This window comes from Seriola aureovittata, chromosome 13 (assembly GCF_021018895.1).
Source record: "Seriola aureovittata isolate HTS-2021-v1 ecotype China chromosome 13, ASM2101889v1, whole genome shotgun sequence".
NCBI lineage: Eukaryota > Metazoa > Chordata > Actinopteri > Carangiformes > Carangidae > Seriola > Seriola aureovittata.
The window spans coordinates 6,931,632-6,954,604 of record NC_079376.1 but is presented as its reverse complement, the minus strand read 5'-3'; the positions used below and the strand labels follow the sequence as shown (position 1 = coordinate 6,954,604).

Sequence of the window (22,973 nt, the reverse complement as noted above, 5' to 3'; positions counted from 1 at the left end):
GTGAAGAGGGAGAGAGAGAGAGCGAGAGAGAGAAAACGTAGGGGGCGTGTCAGCTGTCACTGGTCACATGACCCGGAAAATGTGGGGCTTAATTCCTGTGTTGGACTGCTCGCAGCTGCTGCGTCTTTGCCCTTCGCAGTGCAAGCCCTGCGCCTTCCCCATCACGACCCCCGACCCCCGGGTTGACTCTCCTCAGCGCACCATGTCGGGTAAGACACGCCGGGGCTCCGCCGACACTCGCAGCCGCGGCACTGACACCGGAACACGGCCACCGCGGACCGGACCGGGGCTGCGCGAACGGTCCTCATCTCCCAGAATATCGCGAAATTATTAAGAGGTTCTGAAAACACGAGCTGCAACACTGACAGCTGCTCTCACATGGACAGAGATGAGGCGATTAGACTGAAACGTTTTTACATTTTTTGCTGTGGTCGTTTTTATAGGTTTTGATGTGTTTGAGTTGACGGTTTGCTCCAGCGGTTTGGACCACAGTAAAGCTCGCGATAAACAAAAAGAGCACATCCGGTTATAACTTTCAAAGTAAAACCGTGTTAAACGCAACAAGTGTTGAGAAACACAAAAAAACGTTGAAGAGAAGAATATTTTAAGAAGATTTAGTGCAGAAAAATGCAACAGTTTGGGATTATTATGGGATGGTAATTTTACTCTGTTGAGACGAAATGATTATAGAGAAAATAAGTGGCAATGACAATAATAATTGATAATGAAAATAACTGCTAGATGCAGCCATATTAAGGCACACAGGTAATGCAGAGGCGAGAGGACAACCACAAGGATCAATAAGGGACCATAGTTTTCCGGGGCTCCTTAGAGGGTTAATACAGTCCTGTGTACCCACGTGTTACAAACATCTGCCTCTTTTTCATTGCAGCTGTTCAGTTCATTATGATTTTGTGCACAATTATTAAAAAAGTACATAAATCAGAATTTGAACATACTCCAAATATCTAAAACTTAGGTTGTCTTTGTGGCTGTTTCCACAAAAAAAAGTTTGGACCAGTGTTGTGAACCATTGTGAACAGTTCTTTGGTTAAACTTTTTAGGTAGGTCATGTGCATTTTGTTTTGAGAGAAGACATTATTAACTTCCTGGGTTTAATGCAGGCTCTTTGATGAACTTGACGCAGTTGCTTTCATGTGTGGACGTGCGCTACAGCGTGTGGCCTTGACGGTTTTTTTTCTAACGCTATAAAAGGGTCATAGTGTCACACCTTTTACACTGTATTACTATTAACATGGTGCTTAGAAAATAAGAGAGAGATTTTAAAAAGTAACCATATCAAGCATCATAATTATATGTGATTACATATAAGAAACAATGCTTATGTTTTTGATGTAGTTTAGAATAGGTACACTATCTTATGTTATCTCTCTGCATTTTACATCCATACAACAATTTTGATATCAGAATATATGTAAGTGTATATTTCCCCAGTATAGATTAGTCATGAACTGAATTCACTCCATTTTATTTTGAAATCATTGCACTCACTCCACATTACATCATCACTATATACTTTTTAATATATACATTTAAACTGGTTTCCTATAATGTGTTAGCGTTAATATCTGTGCTCATAATTTTTTAATCACGGTAGACTCAGAGGTCCATAAGTCACAAGGTTTCACGTAGCCACAGATAACTCTGTGGGAACAAAACACATGCTTCCTGTATGGCCCTGTAGGCGACACAGGCCTCACACCCTTTTGATAGTCGTTTTATAGTTCGTTGAATCAGACCCTAGCAACCACTACAACACTTCCACATGGATCAGGTTTCCCAGAAGCCCCCGACAACATACTACAACACACACATTCAGCTGGGTGAATAATATCTGCTGGCTCTGGGCCTATTTTCACTCAAGCAGCAACACAGTGTGTTGCCCTTGCTGTTGTTAATGTTGCATGAGGGGACTCATCACACTGAACTTCACACAGCAGACCTGCAGATGAACTGGACGGGACGGGACAGTGGGTGTGAGGGGTTTGATTGATGTTTGTTATGGTGGAAAAATGGAAAAAAGGCGCATTGATTTTAATGTAGCTTGCTGTCAAATTCAAAGACAGCGGCACCAGTGGGTTGATCGACAGGTTTGTGGTGGAAAGTGCACTGCATTCTACATTATTACTATTTTTATCCAAGTATGGTTTACTCACTTTAATAACAAGTATAAATATAAATGTTCAAAAAAGGCTGAAACAGCTACATGTGAGTAGCATGGACAGTATTTTATGTAGGTAAAAGAAAATTGAGAAAATTGTATATTTACATAACTGGTATTGATTTGTTTATCCTAATCATCAGCATGATTAATAAGTCATCCATTACTTCACACTGTAGTACAGGAAGCAAATCTTACAACAAAAGCAGTGTGCAGTAGAGTTGGTGAAATACCAGGAGATCTTATAGATAAAGTTTTCTTTTACACTCTCAGTCCCTGCTGTTGTTCTGCCAACTTATGAAGTGATTATTGCTGTCAGCAGCAATATGCATCAAAGTTTCAAACGCTTGGTTACAAAGAGTTCATTGTGTAATTTATTGGTTTTGATGCTTTTATAAACCATTCACATTGTGGGCATTATGGGCAGAAAGGCCAAATGACTGAAACGTTTGTTGTTTTCACTGGGTTCTTTAGTAGAAATGAGGCTGTTGTGGGCCCGTAGTTTCTGTCAGTTTCATCACAACCCTCCGAAATTCAGATATAACATTTGTGCAAGCGGTCACATGGCTGATGAGCGTGTGTGTGTGTGTTTCTCTGAGCAGACCAAGCTTTTGTGACATTGGCAACAAATGACAACTACGCCAAGGGAGCGATGGTTCTTGGCCAGTCGTTACGAAACCACAACACAACCAAGAAGCTGGTTGCACTCATCGGACCTCATGTTGCAGAAGCTTGCAGGTAACACCACATGGGTGACACTGGGTGGAAAAAAATGTCCTCTCTTTAGCCATTATTTTTGCTCTTCCTCTCTCTCTTTCCCCTCAATACACACATATTGTATCCACCTTAGACACTCACATAAATGTGTGTGTGCTGTAGGGATGTATTGCGCTCCATTTTCGACGAGGTGTGCGTGGTGGACGTGGTGGACTCGGGCGATGCGGCTCATCTGGCCCTGATGAAGCGTCCGGACCTGGGAGTAACATTCACCAAACTGCACTGCTGGACTCTCACACACTACAGCAAGTGTGTGTTCATGGACGCAGACACACTGGTGAGATACGGAACCTGATAACAAAGAAAACAATTTAAAAAAATAAAAAAAAAAATAAAAAAAGTTTTAAAAATCACCTCATTATTAAGAGTTTTGTTTTTGCTGTTGCAGCTCCTTTGGTCACAGTATCAAACAGTCCTGTTGATTTCTGCATGAAAAATGAGAGAAGACAGAGTAAAGGGTGGACACTTCCAAAACCAGCATTTCGTTAATTGTAATTAAGACCTGAACATGACCTATTGTAGCTTTTAGACCAAAAATCCTGCATCCACAATATTTCAGCTGCACAATAGATGAAATTGAGTTTAAACACTTGAAATCAGATTCGTGCATTTTTCCGCAAATTACAACAGTGGAAATATTTATAAAGGAAACCTTTTTATATATTTGAGGAATTAATAACTTTTTTTTCTTTAATGCATTCAGGTGCTGTCAAATATAGATGAACTCTTTGAGAGGGAGGAGCTTTCTGCGGCACCAGATCCCGGTTGGCCGGATTGTTTCAACTCCGGGGTTTTCGTCTTCACACCGTCCAATGAGACGCACGAGAAGTTGCTGACGTTCTGCGGGGAAAACGGCAGCTTTGACGGTGAGACGCGAACCTTGTGCTCTCTTAGTTTTTGCACAATCTGAAAAACACTAGAGGAAGTGATGAACCAAAATGCAATGTTTTGTAAGCTTAAAGACACAGATGCTGATATCTGATCGCCAGTAATTATTTAGAAAAATGAATGTTTAAAATGAGGGCTGATGATTTGTTTCTTTACTGACTAATTACACAAAGTGTTGAATGACATGAGCGCAGTGTCTGACCTCAAACTGAGGTTTCAGGAGGAGGAACATACATTTGAAGTTAAGTACAGCTCAGGGTGATGAGAATACCTTTATTGACCTGATGGTGGAACTAGATGAAAAGTCATGGGATCATCAAAGTCATCAGAATTTATCCTCTGGAGATCATGAATGTCTGTATAAAATTTCACAGTGATCCGTCCAGTGAATGTTGAGATATTTCAATTTGAGCGACACTGCTATTCTCAGAGCCGTGCTGCGGGGCTAAATGCCTTTTGTCGGTGTTTTGAGTGAAAACCTGAACGGATTCCATACGGTATCTTTGGAGTCAGCATTTTATGGGCATGAGAACAACCCTCAGCTGTGTTGGTGTAAATACTCAGCTGTGTTGGTTGGCATTTCGTCAGAACACTAAAAAAGGAAAAGTTCATCTTACCTCACTAAAGCCACTGTTAACTGTGCATGGTGACAGGCTGGAGAGAGTTTATTTGAATAAACAGTTTACAGATTGTACTCTGTTTGTGATAGGACAGTGTGAACAAGAACCAAATACAGCACGGGATCAAAGACCAAAAAAAATGAACTGAAGTTTGTCGCTAAAAAATGAGATTAATATCTTGCATGTAAACTCATATATAGATGGACATGTCCTAATCTTAACCCTGATGTGGTCTAACTCTGTTGTCACCCTGCCAGCTCACCCCCTGCCCCCTGTCTGCCATCTGTTAGTGATTTCACCGTTTGTAAGCTCACTGTATGCAGCATCCTCTCACAGCACTGTCAACACCGCTTTTCACCTTCTATTTTTACATGTAAGAAAGGACACAGTCTGTGGGAACGTTCAGAATGTGTATGTGTGTGTGTGTGTATGTGTGTGTACGTGTCGACCATTCGGGTATGTACTGTAGTGTGTCCAGCTGGGTTTCAGCAGCCAGAGGAGAGAGGTTATATAAGGTAAATGTTTGTGAACTTCAACATGCCAAACCAGAACTCCTAGCAGTCTATTATTCTTGCTTTACTTTAACCAGAAATGATTATGAGAATATTTATTTGTGTGTGTGTGTGTGTGTGTGTGTGTGTGTGTGTGTGTCTGTGTGTGTGTGTGTAGGTGGAGATCAGGGGGTTCTCAATAGTTTCTTTAACACCTGGGCGACGGCGGATATTTCTAAACACCTTCCCTTCATCTACAACCTCAGCAGTATCGCCATCTACTCCTACCTGCCAGCTTTCAAACAGTGAGTGCACACACACATGCACACACACACATACACACATATTCATGTTTAGTCGTCCTATTGCCTTGATTCTGTAGCTTTCCCTGAACAACTTGACTTTAGTGCATTTGAGTGTTAGAGCTTGTCCAAGGTCAGTTCAAATGTTGTGCGTGTGCGCGTGTGTGTGTGCGTGTGTGTCGAATTACAAGAAATTTAAAGCAGGCACAACACACATTCTGACAAAGCCTGTCTCAAAACACAGGAGCTACTGTACTACTACTTGCATCATGAACGATATCTTCACAAAATATTTCTGAAATGAATCTTCTTGAGAAATATTTCTTAAAGACCACAAGAGGGGGGTTTCAGGTCTTAGCCTGTCTCTCAATCCCTCCCTGCTTCCTCCTTTGTCTCTTACATTCCTTTTTGTCATCTCACCGTCCTGTCACCTACTTTTTTTTTTTTTTTTTTTTTGGACAGGTACGGCCATGACGCGAAGGTGGTGCATTTCCTGGGCCAGTCGAAGCCATGGCACTGCTCCTATGACGCTGAGAAGGGCCAGGTCAAAGGTCACTCCCTGTCTTCTGACACTTGCCACCTACACCCGGACTACCTGCTCATGTGGTGGCAGGTGTACGCCAAATCCGTGGTGCCTTTGCTGCAGCAGGCCTACGGGGACACGCCGTTCAACAGCGGCTTCGTAGAGGCGAGCGAGAACGTACGTCAGAGTGTGGGAAAGAAGAGTGTTTGGTTTTAGGTGTGGCCGTGGTGGGCATGCACATGTTGAAACATAAATGAGAATGGCTGTGAATATGTGTGTGTTTATCTGTTGTAGCAACGTTGCATAATCATTGTGTCCTGACTGTGTCGAAACCTCTAATCACTAGGTGAACTCTGCTTTCTCTGCCATGTGTGGAAATCTATCATGGTGTGGAGTTACCAAGCTGTGAAAGTGCGGCATACTGAAGCTTTAAGCTCCAGATACAAAACGCCGCCTAGCTTTAATCATCACAGTTTCAAAGTAAAAGCTGATTGGTTCCACATTCCTCAGCACCGGTCTGTTGCCAAAAGTCATGTTTGTTGCTGCCGGTATTGTCAGTCCTCTCGGCAGTGCCCTGACTTCTTGAATAGCTCGCTGTCTTCAATGAAATGCGCAGGGTGCCAGGCCGGCAACAACTGTTCAGCAATTAACAGAGTTGCAGGAAGTTGCCACACTGTCTGTCGTAACAGCACTGCAGTGAAATAGCTGTGAGTTAATTCAAACTAAAGGATAGCTGCCAGCACTTGCAGCTTTGCCCAGTTGCCTGAAGCTGTGCCATATTGTGTCACACTGATAAGTTTTTACAGACGAGTCCCTGACTCCACTGGCTGAGACTATCTGTTCACCAAGAAAACTTTGAAATTCAGGACTATTTTTCAAAAGATAATCATAGTGATCTAGATGTAGATCCAGATTTATTATTTTATTAGACACTATGCCATCAATGTGACCAAGAGTGGCAATTGCACAATGAATTTCTCTTCATTTCCCAAAGTTTTCTTGAGTCAGAACTGAGAACTGAGCGGAAATCAGTGAACTTACCCATTTATCTTACACAGCCATATCTATCTAAAGTTTGTTGACATTAGCTAATCTTAAAGATGTGGACAAGCTGCTGAAACCATAACAGTAACTGCGTTTCAATTGCTTATGAATTCTAATTTTTCATTTGTAAGAGGAAGGTTTTGTTCATTTTTGTGTCAGAATTTATGAAGTTGAGTTTTAAAGTCCTTTGAACTCAGAGTTTAAGACGTGGGCATACGAGTGTGTTTTTGTGAGATCACTACGACTAGTTTGGGGCTTTGCCGTGATCCGATGTGCCGCTTCCACACGTGTAACGTGGACATTGGAATCCTCCGTTCATACACACTGAGCATGGACTTTATTGTGAAGTTGGAGACATATGTCCAGCAATTAAAATTTTAAATAGATTCATAGATTCTGTATTTGTCAGTGAGAGAGAATGAGTAGATGTATTAATCAGACACAGAGTAATACTCAAAGCAGAGTATTTTTATGTCTTAATGCATGTGGGGGAGGGGGGGTCTTTAGTGCACATCCACTGGAGGAAGCCCAGAGACGAACTCAACTCTTATCTGCTGCAAGTGTGTTGCTAAACGTCTTGTTGCACTTTGACTCTGCATTAACCTGATTGTGTGGAGGGCAGAAAAGAGCCAATTCCCCTGTGAGGAAATTCCAGCTGAGGGAAAGCCAAGCATGGCTGAACTTGGGGAAACCAGTCCTTATAAAGTATTGCTGCGGTTTTATCAAGTGATTCATTCATTCTCTCTCTCTCTCTGTGTCTGTCACACAGGGTAAGCTTCATGAGGATGTGGGAGAGCAGCCTTCGCACTCAGCTCCTCCTCCTCCTCCTCCTCCTCAGAAGGTTTCATCAGAGGAGAGGAAGCAGCGCTGGGAAGCGGGCCAGATCGACTACATGGGTGATGACTCCTTCGCCAACATCGAGCGAAAGCTTGACTCCTTCCTCAAGTAGCAGTCAGGCGAGCGAGCTCCACAGACAGAGGGAGCACCGTCTGAAGCTCTGTGTGGGTGGGAGATTTAACCACCGCTCAGCCAATCACAGAGGCTTGATGAGCGGGTGACTGAATGAAGGCCTCTGTGCAACTTTCAGCCTCATACTCTGCATCCTGTCATGTGTGTAAATGACAGAGAGTATAAGTTTGACACAATTCCCATGCACTCATACCATTCATTCTTGATATTTTGGGAAATGTGCTCATTTGTTTTCTTGCAGAGAATTAGATAAGAAGATCGATACCACACACGTCTGTATGGTAAATATGAAGCTTAGCTTAGCATAAAGACAGGAAGCAGGGGAGAACAGCTTGCCCCAAATTAAACCTCTCAAAACCTGCAACCTCAGACTGTGCACATTACTCTGTGATTTGGTCTCATAGTGCTCCATGTGAAAACCATGTTACATGTGTTTTTTAATCCAGCTGTGGGTTACATCTTCAAACAGATTTATGTAATCTCACAGATGTTTACTATCTGCTCAGAGTGATAAAATGTTTACCCAGGGCAAAACTGGTGTTTATATCCAAACGTATTTACAATGACAAAGCCGCTCAGCTCTGCACATGTTCTGTGCTGAGCTGTCGGGCTATGATAGACAGAGGCTGTGGGTATAAATGTAGCATTTAAATGTTGGTTTTGACCCGGGCAAACATTTTATAAGTCTGGGAGAACAGTAAACGTGTGAGTTCCTGAAAATATCTTTGACGATATAATTCACAGCTGAGATAAAAAACAAACTGTGCAGCGCTACGGGGCTGAAGCACAAAGTAAAGTATGGAGTGCTGAGGTTACAATATGTCCACCTACTAGCCCCGCTGAACTTCACTAATTAACAGGTTGTACTTTGTTTAATTTATACAAAAACGAAAGTCTATAAATTACAATATATATACTGGATTATTTCTTATCCAGGCGCAGCAACTCCCTCTGAACCTAGCGACTGCTCCAGGCCAAGAAATAGTCTGGTACATAAACACTTTAACAGTGAATTTTAACTTCCACACTTTGGTTTTTGTATGGATTAAACAAGGCACATACAATTTGTTAATTAGTGAGCTTCAGAGGTGCTGGTAAGTGGAATTTTTGCTGTTTCCAGTCTTTCATGCTAAACTGCAGGTGGTAGCTTCATATATCTTATCCTCTCAGCCAACTCTTGACAGCAGAGCGAATAAGCGTGTTCCCAAAATGTCTAACTATTCCTTTTTAAGTGTTCTTGTGCATCTGATGGAGATGGAGACATAGTCCCGAGTCTTCCTAACCTGTGGAAAATTTCAGCAACAACAGAAACTGAAAAAATGGCGGGCCAACCCTGTGGCGGCTGAAGGGAAATCAATAAGTTTAAAAAGTTGTTTCTGGATTTTACCACAACACCTGTCCTGCAATAAACCTTTCTACCTAAATCACTTTAAACTAAATATGCAGCAACTGGCTCACCTCCCTCTCGCAGTCCATGCTCTCCTTCTCAGCCAGCTACGACAATCTCACTTTAATCTTGAGAGTGTTCACCTCACCAGAGTACATAGATTAACCTCCCTATCCGTGCCTCTGACACTCACCAGCTCCCTGTGACTTGTATTGTATTAAGGCTAGGCCTGTTGTGTTGTATTTGCATGGCACAGAGTTAAAACGTGGGTCAGTACTGAAGTTCTTCCACCCACATCCTAAAGTGATGTCGTCAGTTTTGTGTGTATTTGTGCGGGATTAAACACTAGTGCACTTCCCCCCCAGACATCTGTCATCTGCATATGTGCCCTGCATGTTACGTCCCTGCCAGACCCACATCAGTGTCTCTTTGTGCCATGTACTGGGTTTCATCACTTCCCGTTTGTAGTATTACCAGCTGCCTTATTGCCGCTCACTGTTTACAAAACCTAATTTACTGTAACTGCTGCTAGTAGCACAACAAACTTAACTTTGTCGTGCCTCTCCTTTCCTGTTGCCAATACCTCCTTTACTTCACTCCAGCTTGTGTGCTCTTAAACTACAATCTACAATGCCTAACAATAACTAAAATACAATCCTTACTCCATCATACACTTTCCTACAAGAAGCCGACAAGGTTGAGCGAAAAGTCCACATGTGATTTTATTAATCTTGTTTGCTAAATCCTGAACAGCATGATGGTGGAAGTGGAGCATAATGTAGACCTGTTTCCTAGCTGTTAACTGTCCATCCCTGTTAAAGCGCTAATAAAGACCTGGTTAAAAACATTTTTCATCCAACCTTACTTCATTTGTTTCATTTTGATTGTATGACTGTAACAAGTTATAGCAACAGCCCCAGATAATATATTTAAATGTCTTGTTTTGTGCAACCAACAATCCAAAACTCAAAAGATATTCAGTTTACAACATATAACAGTACAAGTAGAGTACAAGCAGAAAATCTTCCCTTTTAAGTAAGTACAACCAACACATATCATTTTCACCTTGAATGTCACACATAATCTCTGAAAGCTGCTGTGGTTAAATACAGGTACAGTATCGGTAGTCTGCATTTCTTTATGCAACAGCAGGTTGGTATTTATTTCCTCATCCCGTACAAAATCTGTATCGGCCAACTCCATGCCTCAGCACAGCTCGGATCAAGACAAACGAGTGGTATATCACAACTGAATGAAATTAAAGATTGCCAAGTGGTGCGTCTTGTAAATGTATCAAAACAATCATTAAATAAAAGCAGAAATAAAACAGAACTTAAAATGCTACTGACCAGCTATAAAAAAAATTAAACCTTTCAAAATATGAACAAAACATCAACAACTGTGTGCAAAAACTCTCTGCTACACTTCAGATGTGAAGTGTCTGACTCCGAAGTTAAGAGTACAACACAATGTTTGTGTTGTTTTCATGTTAACACATTATTCCTGGCCAATTACAGCTCCATCAGAGCTTTAATGTCATCAATGCGAGAGGTTTTCCTGTCGGTGCCTGTGGAGCCGAACGCCTTCTCCACCAAGTCCTGCTTCTGCCTCTGGATCTTCACCATGTTCTCCTCGACTGAGTTCTTCACAATGAACTGCAGCAACAGACGCACACAAAATAAACATACACAAACAAACAAAATATTCAAGTCAGTGATCTTTCTAATGTACCTCTCTCTAGTCTAAAACTGATGGATATTTTAAAGACATTTTGAAATAAGAAATCATTCCAATCGTCACATACCTGAGCAGGAATTTGAGATACATACATACAGTACAAACAGCTGTTCAGTCTTCACAATGTAAAATAAAAACTATAGAACATGCTGCGAAAAATGTGATGCCTTGCCACCATCAAGAAATCCACCAAGCTTTCACTGCAGACCCCAATACAACAGGAGCACACAGAGGCCCAGTTTTCTGACCTTGATGACGACGACGTTCCTCTTCTGGCCCAGACGGTGGCAGCGGTCAATACACTGCTCCTCAGTAGCCGGGTTCCATGCCTAAAACCCATTCATATAGTTAAGCTTAAGAACACACACTTATGATCTCACCTCGAACAAAAATCAATCAAAATTTATCAATAGATTCAAAATAACATTCAATTTAAATGTAATATAAATGTAAAATTAACCTTAACCCAAAAAACATTTAAATATACACTATCTGAAAAACTATAAACTGAGTCTTAAGTGTGGCTGTATGTGCAAATGTGCTCGGTTCCTCGCCAAAATAAATACTTACAGGGTCCATAAGGAAAACACGAGAGGCAGCGGTCAAGTTAAGCCCCACCCCTCCAGCTTTGAGTGACAGCAGCATGATTGTGGGGCTGTCGGCTGCGGAGCTCTGAAACTCCTGGATCACCTGGGACCTCCTCTTTTGGCTCATGGTGCCGTCCAAACGCACAAAACCGAAGCCATGCTCTCTGGTGCACAACAAGGAAAACAAATGAAAATGAAAATGGAATTTAGAAAAAATCTTCTACTCAAGAGCAGATCACACTGAATGCTATTACAAAATCTGTTGTAATAGATAATGTGAAGTTCTGTTAGTGCAGTTTACTCCATTTCTTTCATCCATCTCTAATCACCACTTTAGTGGGCCACTATCCCCTGTGTGGAACTCCTTCGTCGTACAGGTTATAGTTAATTTCATTGTTGATGTTATTATCAAAAACAGGGAAATGTGAGAGAAATGTTTAATTCTGCACTCTTTTGCTACTTGTGTGACCTTCGTGTTATCTTCACCCTACAACTACACTATCCTCCCTGCACTCACTGTGTGTGTGTGTGTGTGTGTGTGTGTGTGTGTGTGTGTGTGTGTGTGTGTGTCCTACTTGAGTGGAGTCTCCAGTTTGGTGAGGAAACGTGTAAACTGAGAGACGACCAAACACTTGATGGTGCTGTCTTCACCTCGCAGCCTGAGCAGGTTTCCCATCAGCGCCTGCACCTGCGGAAACACAAACAAACGTCAAAGGACGGACGACACCACTCTCACATGGTAGCATACAAGTCCATTTCCCATCGTTGCCTTTTGTATTTAAGCATTTAATTTTCCGTTGAAGACTTCATTTTTCAGAAAACTTTGATTGTTCCTGCTGATACTGATCATGTTATAAGCTGCAAAATTAGACCAACAAGCAAATAAAATATAAAATTAATTAAAATGATTAATAATTTTCTGCACTAATATGTAAAACTTAAAAATGGTAACAATATTTTGTCACATACAGAATGTTAAAGGTTTAACTCCTGTTAACCTTGCACCCTCATTATGTACAGTGTACCTTTGAGCTTGTCCTCCACCTCTCGGAATTTGTGCTTTTCTCTTCCTCCATTTCCTCCTGTGGAAACTCCACCAGCTCACTGGTCTTGATCTCACTTCGACAGAGAGGGCAGCGCGCCTTCTCCTACACACACACACACACACACACACACACACACACACACACACACACACAAAATAGGGAAAAGATTAACAGCTAAATAACTGATTATATGGTAGTAAAAATGTACTTTTTGAGTTAAATCAAATGATGACAAAAGTACAAACCCCTCTCTGCTGAGGGCAGCATACATACATGCTCAGAGCTGATGACCTGGGCGATGCAGGGCCGGCAGTAAACGTGGGCGCAGTGGGTAATGACAGGGAGACGGACGGAGTCCAGACACACAGAGCATTCCTCATCAGAGCCGCTGGCCAACACTAACCGCAGCTTCTCTATCAGACGCTCTCGCAGCTCTGCAGGCGTCGCTGCAGCACCTACAGACAAAGGGAGGGCACGGAGTGGGAAAGAAATCTTTGATACAAACATATATGTAAGCAAATGAAGTCAGAGGAGAGAAATCTTTCTGAAACCTGTATTAAGACAGAGGAACTAAATATTTACACAAGAACACACAGCTTAAATGAACAGTATAACAGTGTTACAGTAATTGGAATCAGCCCCAAAAGCTTGATGTGCATCAGGTGACAATATTTGAATCTTTTCAAGATGTGATGTATTATGTTGTAAGCTCATAATGAAGTTATTGTCCAAGTTTCAAATGCACAAATCACACTGAAAAGCTAAAGTGAATCTTGTATGGGGACCATAATGATACAGGTGCAGAGGAGGATCAAATTACCAAATGATCAATCTGTCCCCGAATTCTGTCAAAGAATATTGTTGAAATGAAGCAGAAATAGCAACAATATTTCTATTCATTTCTATTGTTTTTAATGAGTAATGAATGAAAAAAGTGCTACAGCATGCTACTGACAGAATAATAAGAATAACAGGAAAACACAGTGCAATTATAGCATTAAAGATGCCTCCTTTCCAATGAGGTGTGGAAGTAAATCAAGCAAGCAAACATCATACAGAGAACCAGGGCCCTGTAAACTTAAATGCAGTTGACCCATCGTTAATATTATTCATTACACCTGTGGTTTTCTTGTCATCAGATACAAATGAAAGCCCCCACCCACCGATGCAACATCTACACAGGTGTTTTCAATTATTCTGGCTGATTACATCTGCTCTAAGGACTGTGGGTGTGTGGAGGAAACGCTCTTAGTAAAGTCACCTGTTCATTTTGGTATACAGATGGAATAAGGCAACTTATAGCTTTATGTCTGGCTGGGCTGTACTTGTTATTCATGGTGGGGTGTTTGGGCTCAACATCGGCAGCGCAGCTGAACTTGTTTTTGTTTTTATTTTGGTGAACTTCACCTTTGAAATGAAGGCACTTAATTTCTGCAAATGGCAGATGGTCAATGTGCTTCATAACCAGCTGTGATCTCAGCAAATTCTTCAGCCAACTTTAACCTGAAGAGAAGTCTAATTAAGCCAAAACATTGAAAACACCTGTGTGGGTGTGCTAGACCTTAAACAAGGCAAACTAGGACTACCTGAGTAGAAGCAATTGTTTTTTTCCTTTTTTAAAAACACACCGTGTCAAGCAAACAAATAAATCATTATTAGAAATCTCTAGGTGTTATATCAAGTGAGTTCAGAAGCTTTGCTCTCCTGAATCACATCATTATCTTATCAGACTGCAGGTTTTACCTAAATCTGAGGACGTCTTTGCCAGCAGATCAGGGTGGCAGCAGTGCTGTCGAAGCCTCATCAGGATGGCCAACACATCAGCATAATTCCTCAGCACCGTCCCTTCTGCTACATATCTACACACACACACACACACATTCATATAAAACAATGGAAAATTGTTATAACATTCAACAGTATCAATAGTATTTGTCCTGTCAAATGCTAATACTATAATAATATAATACTAATCTAATTACTCCTTGCAAGTTGCCACCTGTCAAAATTACTATCTTCAAACACACATGCATGTACACACACACACACACACACACACACACACACACACACACACACACACACCTGCTGATGGTGTTTCTTCCTTCATTGCGAGCCAGCTCGTACTCCTCTCTCTCCTGCTGGCTCAGCTCCACCTGCTCCACATATACGGTCTTCTCAGGCAGAGACACCAGGGGGCGGCCATTCACCTCACTGCTCTTGGTCCGCCGCAGGGTGATGCACTTCACTAGGGTCTGAAGGTTCCTGCACACAGTCAGTTTATTAACATTGACTGATGATCAGAATTATAATATGACAAACTTTCATAACTCACTCAGGATACTACACAGGGAACTCATTGTAGTCTGTTAGATTATCTAACTATCCTGTAAAATAGCAACCTGGCCTATAATCAATTACAGGAGAACTTTTCTCTTCAGTGTGCTTCCCGATTTGCCTCTCTCACCCATGTACACACACAATCAGATGATGATGGCAGCGAGCAATTATCCAAGGTGCTGGCCATATCATTGGGCTATGATATGTGTATTTAAAGTATCTAAATTGACTTTTCTACTTTATCTAAATTGACAAAAAGTTGCCAAATAATGTCAAGTGTATGCAATCACCACAGTCAGTCTGGCTTTTAAAACCAATTCTGTTTGTTACTAGCAAGAACAACCAGCAAGAAGTTGTAAACAATAGTAAAATTACAGTTAGGGGAAACAAAATGATTGTATAACATGTAGTATATACACATATTTATTAGAATATGAATGGAATAAGATTGTTCCTCAGCAATAACTTTTCTCAGACTGACTGTACCATTGCTTACTTACAGTAAATGAATGGTGCCCTCTGGAGTATTATTACTACATACAGCAGTGTAAAATAGTGTATCAGTGAGCACTCACTGCACACCGCCCCTGTGTCCTTGAGTAACGGGTCTCTGGATCACTCTGTTCCACCACTCTCTCACGTCGAATGGCTTGAGTCGTAAGAATGCCAGCAGCATCCACAGGTCTTTGACACTGTTCTGGATAGGAGTACCTGCAGAAGTAGAAGAAGGATGATATGCTTAAACATAACTATATCACTAAAGTATTCAAAATGACAGTTTATAACCAGTACCTAACAGCTTTTTTCAAGGTTTAACTTATTAAAATGAATTGTCAGTTACAACATTTGGAAAACAAGAATTTGGACACAATACAATTATATAAAGAGATGACAATAATCCATATATGCTTGTGTGTGTTTAAAGACAGTGTACCTGAAAGAATCCAGCGCCGGATAGCTTTCAGGTTGAGCACAGCCTTACTCATCTGTGCGTTTGGGTTTCTAATGACGTGTCCTTCATCCAGCACGACCCTCAGCCAGTTGATCCCGTGGAGCGGACTCTTATGCTGAAACAGAAACAAACACGTATTGACATGGACTAAAACATACAGTCAAGGTGCAGGAAAGACATCCCTTTGCTTTTGGATAATTGTGCTCATCAAAATAAATTAATGCAGTCTGTACTACCATATCAAGTTTGTCTCCCATGTGTCTTTTCTGTGTGAACACATCAGTTCACCTCGCAGCCACTGACATACATGTAATCTGTATTCGCTCACCCCAAAATCAGCAGACAGAACGTTGTAGGTCGTGACCACCACATCCTGGGACGATAAAAACGTCTTGCTCCTGTTGCGCTCCGAGCCGTAATACAGATACACATTTAGCTTGACATTGGGATCCACATGCTGCTCAAACTGGTCCTGAACGCACACACAAAGGAGAGAGGAAGAAAAGATGACACACAATGACTCCAGGGATGACGAAGGCAGCATTCAATCTGGTGTTACAATGCGGCTGTTTGCTGTAACAGTATGCAATTTCACCAAGAGTAGCTTACAGGCTAGCCTTTCTCGTAACAGCACTAGAGCTGCAACTAATGATAATTTTCATTATCAATTAATCTGCTGATTATTTTCCTAATAAATAATGTTGTGTATAAATGTTAGAAAATACTTTGAACTTGCCCGAGTTCAACTTGCTGTTTTTTATTCAAACATCCATCCCAAACTCAAATATTTTCTATTTGCTGTCCTCTATGAAAAAGAAAAGCATGAAGTCCTCACATCTGAATAGATGCGCATTATTTTGTGTTTAACGACTAATCAATTAATTGACTAATTGCTTCATCTGTAAATTGTATTTTGATAGAGTTGGGTGTCTGTGTGTGTGATGTCTTGTGTGAGGCTGTATTCCTACCAGCCAGTTGCTGAGCACAGAGAGAGGGCAGATGATGAGAGTCGTTCTAGCCGATAATTCATCTGCACTCTCAGTGATGGAGGATTCCACACCTGCACACAGAAAAGATAAACACATATCTCCAATTTCACTGCATAAACCTTCTTTAAAAAAATCACCATGTAAAAAACACAGTGTTGAAACTCACTCGGTGTGGGAGTGGCCTTCTTGGCAGCTTTCTTCTTCTTTGGGGCTGTATCTGATGCTGAGCCACCCAGCGCTGCAGCAAAGTCCAGATCCTCCAGCAACACGGTGGCCCCTTGCATTTTAGGCATACAGATTACAATGATTGAGATCATTGAGAATCATAACTGGTACTTAAAACAATTTTGACACGCAAATATCATAGCACACAAACAGCTGGTGTGTTGTACCTTTACTGGGCTTTCGCTTAGTGGCTTTCATTTTTTCTTGGCTCATACCTGTAGGTGGAGAAATTGGGTAAAAATGTATGTCAGCCATGAAAGAAGACAAAAGCCACACAGTGCCAACAAAAACTTAGAACTGAGAAAGGTAATGTGTAGCTTTTCACTGTCAGTTCTTACTTTTTTTTGACTCGCCCGTTATCTCCACTATGTCTGGTGTATCAGCACAGATCACCTCCACCCGGGGACTGACGAATACAGGAACATATCAGGTTATGTTAAAAGAAAGTGATGGCCCTAAACATTATTAGGTTTACAGAGCAGGTGTGCAAACGTAGCATATATGGAGATCTGTATGAAAACATGTCCAGGTGCAGAAAATGTGTATTCTTTCCTTCAGGTATGATTAGCTATGGAGCTATAATTAAAACTATATCAGTTACAATATCAAGCCAGCATGTCATATTCATTTAAAACACACTTACGGGTCTGAGCATAGGGAACCAGCTGCTGTACCACTCACTCCTACTCCATCACCTGCGCTGCTGCTTCCTGAAAAAAAAGACGCCACAACAGCTCTCCTGTTAGTGTTAGACTTACTTACATGTAAGTTTGTGCAAATGCCCTCATGTATAGCCACAGAGAGAGAGAGAGAGTTGAAGCAAGAATGAGCATGAAGAAAAAATAAAAAAATAAATCAGCAACTCTGCAGCAGAAATTTTATTAAAAGTTGTGTGTACCTTCCAGTTTGGCAGCCATCTTTAGTTTACTTTTGGCTTTGATGGGGGAAGACCTCTCCCCCTGCACACATGTAAACAAACATTACAGTTGACCACAAGTCACTTTGGCTGATTGAAAAGAACATATTCAGCACAGCTACGCTTACACATTTCTCCACAGGCAGTGGCTTCCCGTTGTGAAAGTTGGTGAGGATCAGAGCGATGGTTGTAAGAGTTTTTCCCTGAGAAACACAAACACGGGTTTTAGTGTTGATTCGTGTCTGCTAGGATAGCAGCAGTGTGACGTCTGTTTTTGTGCTAATTGTAGGAAAAAAAGCAGCTCTGACAGGAGCAGCTTAATCTTGTCCTTCCTCATTCATTGGAGGCAACATATCATCTCATGTTTCCTGCCTGATTGTCAACGATGCAAACAAAAGTTTTGCACACACATTTTTTCTACTCTATGCGGTAACCAGTGACTGACCAAACATAACATAATCAGTGAATGTATGAATTAACTTGTAATTCATCAATAAACACATATTTTTAAAACTCTAATAATATTACATCTCTTAACAGTTTACAAGTAACAGTGTGTGTCACTCACCAGTCCCATGTCATCTGCCAGTATTCCCCCACGAACCCTCTCTGGTATTTCTTTGGCAGAGAAACATGTGAGGGTGTTGTAGTACAGTTCGCCTCTCTTCTCCCAGAAGGGCGGCAATGCAGATTTGTTTTCTCGAGCACACATCCAGGATAACGCCTGTTTCTGATGAAGCAGGAGAGGAGTACCCACAGACTACAGAGAGAGAGGGAGAGAGATGAATGCAAGACACTGATTAAAAAAAAAAAAAAAAAAGGGAAACCAGAAAAGAAGAATAATGGATGGTTGTCTCCTCATGTGACATTATTTCTCTTACTTCTGTAAACATACATTTTACATTTAAATTTGAGACATTTAGCTGATTCTTTTATCCATAGCAACTTCCAATTTGTTAAATGCAGAGTAAGATCTAATTTCTAATTCAGCAGCATTAAAGAGGACCAATAGCAAAGAGTCTAAACACACAGGGCTCTAAATAATATTCTTGTAAAAGAGACTATTGGCCACTGTTTTCCATTTACTGAAAATAATAAAGAAATCTGAGGTTAAAAATAATATTATTCAAACAATAAGAAACAAGATGAAATCATTAGTTTTTGACTGACGCATTGTGAGAGTAGAAACAAATGCAAAATAAGACAAATGTATAGTCAGTTATGTAAAATGCAGACAGACAAACAGATCAAGGAAGTACTGTACCTGGGCTGCTTCTTTCTCCCCGTCTTTGCTCTCCATCAAGCCTTGGAACAGATTATCAAATGCATTCTTCAGCTGGAAAAGAAAAGAAATACAATATGTGTAAAAAATAAATAAAGCTTAAGCTGTATTAAGGCTGCTCCACAATGTTTACAACATGACTGCAAACGTATTGTCACTTCATTTAATTTTAGCATGAAAATTATACATTTAAAAATGATGAACAATGACTTCTCTAAAATACAAAAATGTACTGTCACAATTGGACACATTAAGAAAGAAGAAGGATGTTGCCATGTGATTTCTCCTCTGCAGATGTTTGCCAAATATTTCATTAAAATATTGCATAAACCTCATGCTATACCATTATATATCATATGAACTCAATTTGAGTAGATTACCTCCTCTGCAGTTAGTGGGATGGTCAAACCTTTTTTAGATGGCAATGAACCTCCCCCTGAACTTTTATATGATGCTTGACTTGCACCTGAAATCAAACATATGCAGACACACACACACACACATCCACAAACACAAAATAAGCAATGAAGTTAATGACAACTGAAAACCGACATTTGTAATGCAACAGTGTGAGCTACATGCGTCAATCTAAGGGGTTTTCCATCAGGATGAAAGTGAGGTTGGACAGTTGAGTGTATATGTGTACCTGCTGGTCTGCCTCCACCTGTGTTCAGTTTATAACCGCGACGTGCCATGCATTCAATCACAGCACTTTTGTTCTCTTCTCTGCCCCAGAAAGACAGCATCACAGGCATGGTAAACTTGTTTTTCGTGCCTGAGTACACCACCCTGACGCAGCAGAGAAACAAGCAATGACACACACACTCAAACATAAACTCACAGATGTTCAGTTTTAACCCTCTGTAATCATGGTGCATACAAGAACTCAATGTTCCTCTTAACAGAAATGAATGAAAATGAAAAAGGAGTACATGAAAATAAACAATGATTTGGAAAATCAAATCCAATACAGGTATTTAAGGGGAGAAGTTGTCAAAAGCAGCTATTTTAGCGTCCGTTCAGGGTTAGTCAGGTATTGATGTGGGATTTCTAGGCTGATATTAATGAAGATGTTGCAAAAAATCATATCCTTGCACAGCGAGGACACTGACACACCAATCACAATTTACTCACCCCTCTACTTTAGCCAAGTTGTTGTCCATGACGTGGGCCATAGCTGCTGCCAGCTCCCGCTTAATGTGTCCCACCTGGTTACCATAAATGTTGGCGACCATCACTGCATTGCGGTCGTGTGGATTCTGGGGCTCTCGTACTAAACCAACCATTTCCCCTTGATTCACCTGTCCAGAGAGTCAAAAACAGATTATTTCTCAGGGTATATCTGCACTAGGTGGCAATTCGTGGCAGTTCTGTTTCGCCTCCTCTGAAGAATAGAGGTGACCCTGATTGATCCTTACCACTCCTGTATAATATCTGAGGCCGACCACAGTGCCCTGCAGCTCTCCAAAAAGCACGCTGCCGTCTGCGTCTGGCTCCTCAGACGCTGCAGCTCTAATGGCCTGGGAGAGAGTCTCTGCACTGGTCTCATGGCGGTCTGTGAAGAGGTCCACCTCACTGTACCTGTCCCAACCAAACCTCCACCTGCGGGAAAACATAACACCTGTAGCACACACAGAGACATGCAACAAACAAACAAACAAACAAACAAACAGACACACAAACAGACAAGAGGAAGAATGTAAGTTTTGAGAAACAGGTAGCGGCGAGAAACTTAAACTTATAAGATAAACACTGTTTTTAAGGCCACACAGAGTTGGAGCTGCAGGTTGTAACGACAGCCAATATTGAACCAGGCACAAAGTTTCACGAGACACGAAGGTGCAGAATCACGAAACTAGCATAAAACGTATCCCTACATTTGAATACATCGGAATTACCAAACAGTAAAGTCAGCTAGCCAAGTGACGAACAGCTTTAACTATTACACCTGTGACTTAATTACATGGCCGTCAAGATAACAATTTCATTAGTTAAAGCCACACTGATGCTGATAATTATAAATCTTAACGTTAGCTTGTAATAGCTGGTTTGAGTAAACGTTACACGGTTGTTAGCTTAGTCAGTCCTGCGCTGTTTTGTCTAATAATGTGTCCAATTACAGACAGAATACGTTATCCGTCAGTATTTAACATTTCGTTCATACTATTATTTTTTTCCCTCGACGAAAGTCTGATTTTCAGCTGTTTGGCGTTTCTGATGTTTGAGCTACTTTCCTCCCTGCTGTTGTGTGATCAGGAGGAGTTAAGCAAGCTGCAGTTAGTGTGGAACATCCGGTAGAAATCTTCAAAATAATTGATTTGATTCGTGTCATTTTATAATGATGCAAATTACAAATAGTTTGTTGAGTCATGTGTATATAGTTTTTAAAATGTAACAATATTATAAATAATACAATATCTATGGCCTGTAATGATGTGACCCAGGTAACTCTATAGGCTGAGTAATTCACTGACTGAGCCACGGAAATTTGATGAAATTAGTTTAGGCCAGAAGCCAGAGGAATTTAATTTATTCATTTATTTATTTATTCATTGGTAGCCCAGTGTATATCATCATAACACAGTTATTTTAACGACTTATAGCAACTCTTACATGTTAATTAACAGGTGTATGTATGTTACATTAAAATTTGAATCCTGTATATTTAGATAGCTAACAGTTTTTGCAAGCTATACCTGCCAGTTTGCTACAGTTTTGAATGGTTAAAATAAATTCAGTGCAGAGGCTGAGTTGAGCAAGATAGGTTATCTTATTTAAATTTCTCATTGACAAATTAAGGTACGTACGTACTTACACTAAGTACTAACACACAGTATTAACACGATGGCAAGAGTTCCACATCCTAGTTTTTGTGGGATTTGAGGCCTGCTTTCTTTTCTTTTCTTTTCTTTTCTTTTCTTATCTTTTCCACAAGCAATTTAGTGTTTAGAATTGTTTTTTTAATGCCAGTTTACTTTATAAAGTAACAATTAAAATCCAAATCAGCTTCATTGGCCAAGTTTGTGAACACACACAAGGAAATGGACTCTCGTTTCTAGTGGCTCGCTATACTTACACGCAGTAACCATAATAATGTTCACAAATATACACATGGACATACAGCAAAACACAAGGACAACAAAGCTGAACTAACATAAGTAAACATAAGCATATGACTATTATTTACAATTAAGTAGGTGGGAAAATAGATACATACAAAGAGCAACAACAAATGAATAACACCATGCATTGTCTATATACAAATCATACAGCTGCTGATTGACTTAACAGAAAATTACTTGGTAACTTTCAATGAATTAGTTTTCAAGCAGAATGCAGAATATATTATGGTCAAATGCATTTTTCTCTGTTTTATTTTTCACATTGTAAATTGACTAAGTTGGACTAAACAAGCAATCTGAATACATTACCTTGGGCTCTGGGAAATTGTGACCTTTTATTTTTTGCTGAGTATATATAGATAAATGATTGATTAGTTAAGATTAATCAATAATTAAAATTCTAAAAAAAAAAAAACTGTTGCAGGCTCTTTTACCAACGTCATAGAAAAAATAAATATTGCTATTATTAGTTATCTTTGCAGAGCAGCTAAAGTTTAATCTGAAAATTAAGGACACCTTGTTTCCGGTGTTGCGACCATTAACTTTTAATGTAAACACAAGAGCAGTTTCAGTATAGCCAGCTGCGTTTTACGC

General features: G+C 40.6%; 2 protein-coding genes across 2 annotated transcripts; one reads left to right on the top strand and one right to left on the bottom strand.

Annotated features, from left to right (window-relative positions):
- Window positions 1-52: 52 nt before the first annotated feature.
- gyg1a (glycogenin 1a) lies at window positions 53-10,030 on the top strand. The gene is made up of 7 exons (XM_056392947.1): window positions 53-209; window positions 2,785-2,920; window positions 3,062-3,236; window positions 3,663-3,825; window positions 5,137-5,263; window positions 5,723-5,960; window positions 7,597-10,030. The coding sequence occupies exons 1-7, from the start codon at window positions 68-70 to the stop codon at window positions 7,774-7,776; spliced, it is 1,161 nt and encodes a 386-aa protein (XP_056248922.1). The 5' UTR covers window positions 53-67; the 3' UTR covers window positions 7,777-10,030.
- hltf (helicase-like transcription factor) lies at window positions 9,881-21,563 on the bottom strand. The gene is made up of 25 exons (XM_056392946.1): window positions 21,422-21,563; window positions 20,676-20,878; window positions 20,392-20,558; window positions 19,904-20,046; window positions 19,638-19,723; window positions 19,240-19,311; window positions 18,544-18,735; window positions 18,104-18,178; window positions 17,958-18,018; window positions 17,703-17,769; window positions 17,398-17,465; window positions 17,227-17,274; window positions 17,001-17,111; window positions 16,814-16,905; window positions 16,174-16,317; window positions 15,828-15,960; window positions 15,469-15,604; window positions 14,639-14,818; window positions 14,297-14,412; window positions 12,827-13,008; window positions 12,533-12,655; window positions 12,083-12,195; window positions 11,491-11,671; window positions 11,169-11,249; window positions 9,881-10,838 (listed from the first exon to the last, which is right to left on the bottom strand). Exons 2-25 carry the CDS (start codon window positions 20,871-20,873, stop codon window positions 10,695-10,697), a joined length of 2,913 nt encoding a protein of 970 aa, XP_056248921.1. The 5' UTR covers window positions 20,874-20,878; window positions 21,422-21,563; the 3' UTR covers window positions 9,881-10,694.
- Window positions 21,564-22,973: the final 1,410 nt, after the last annotated feature.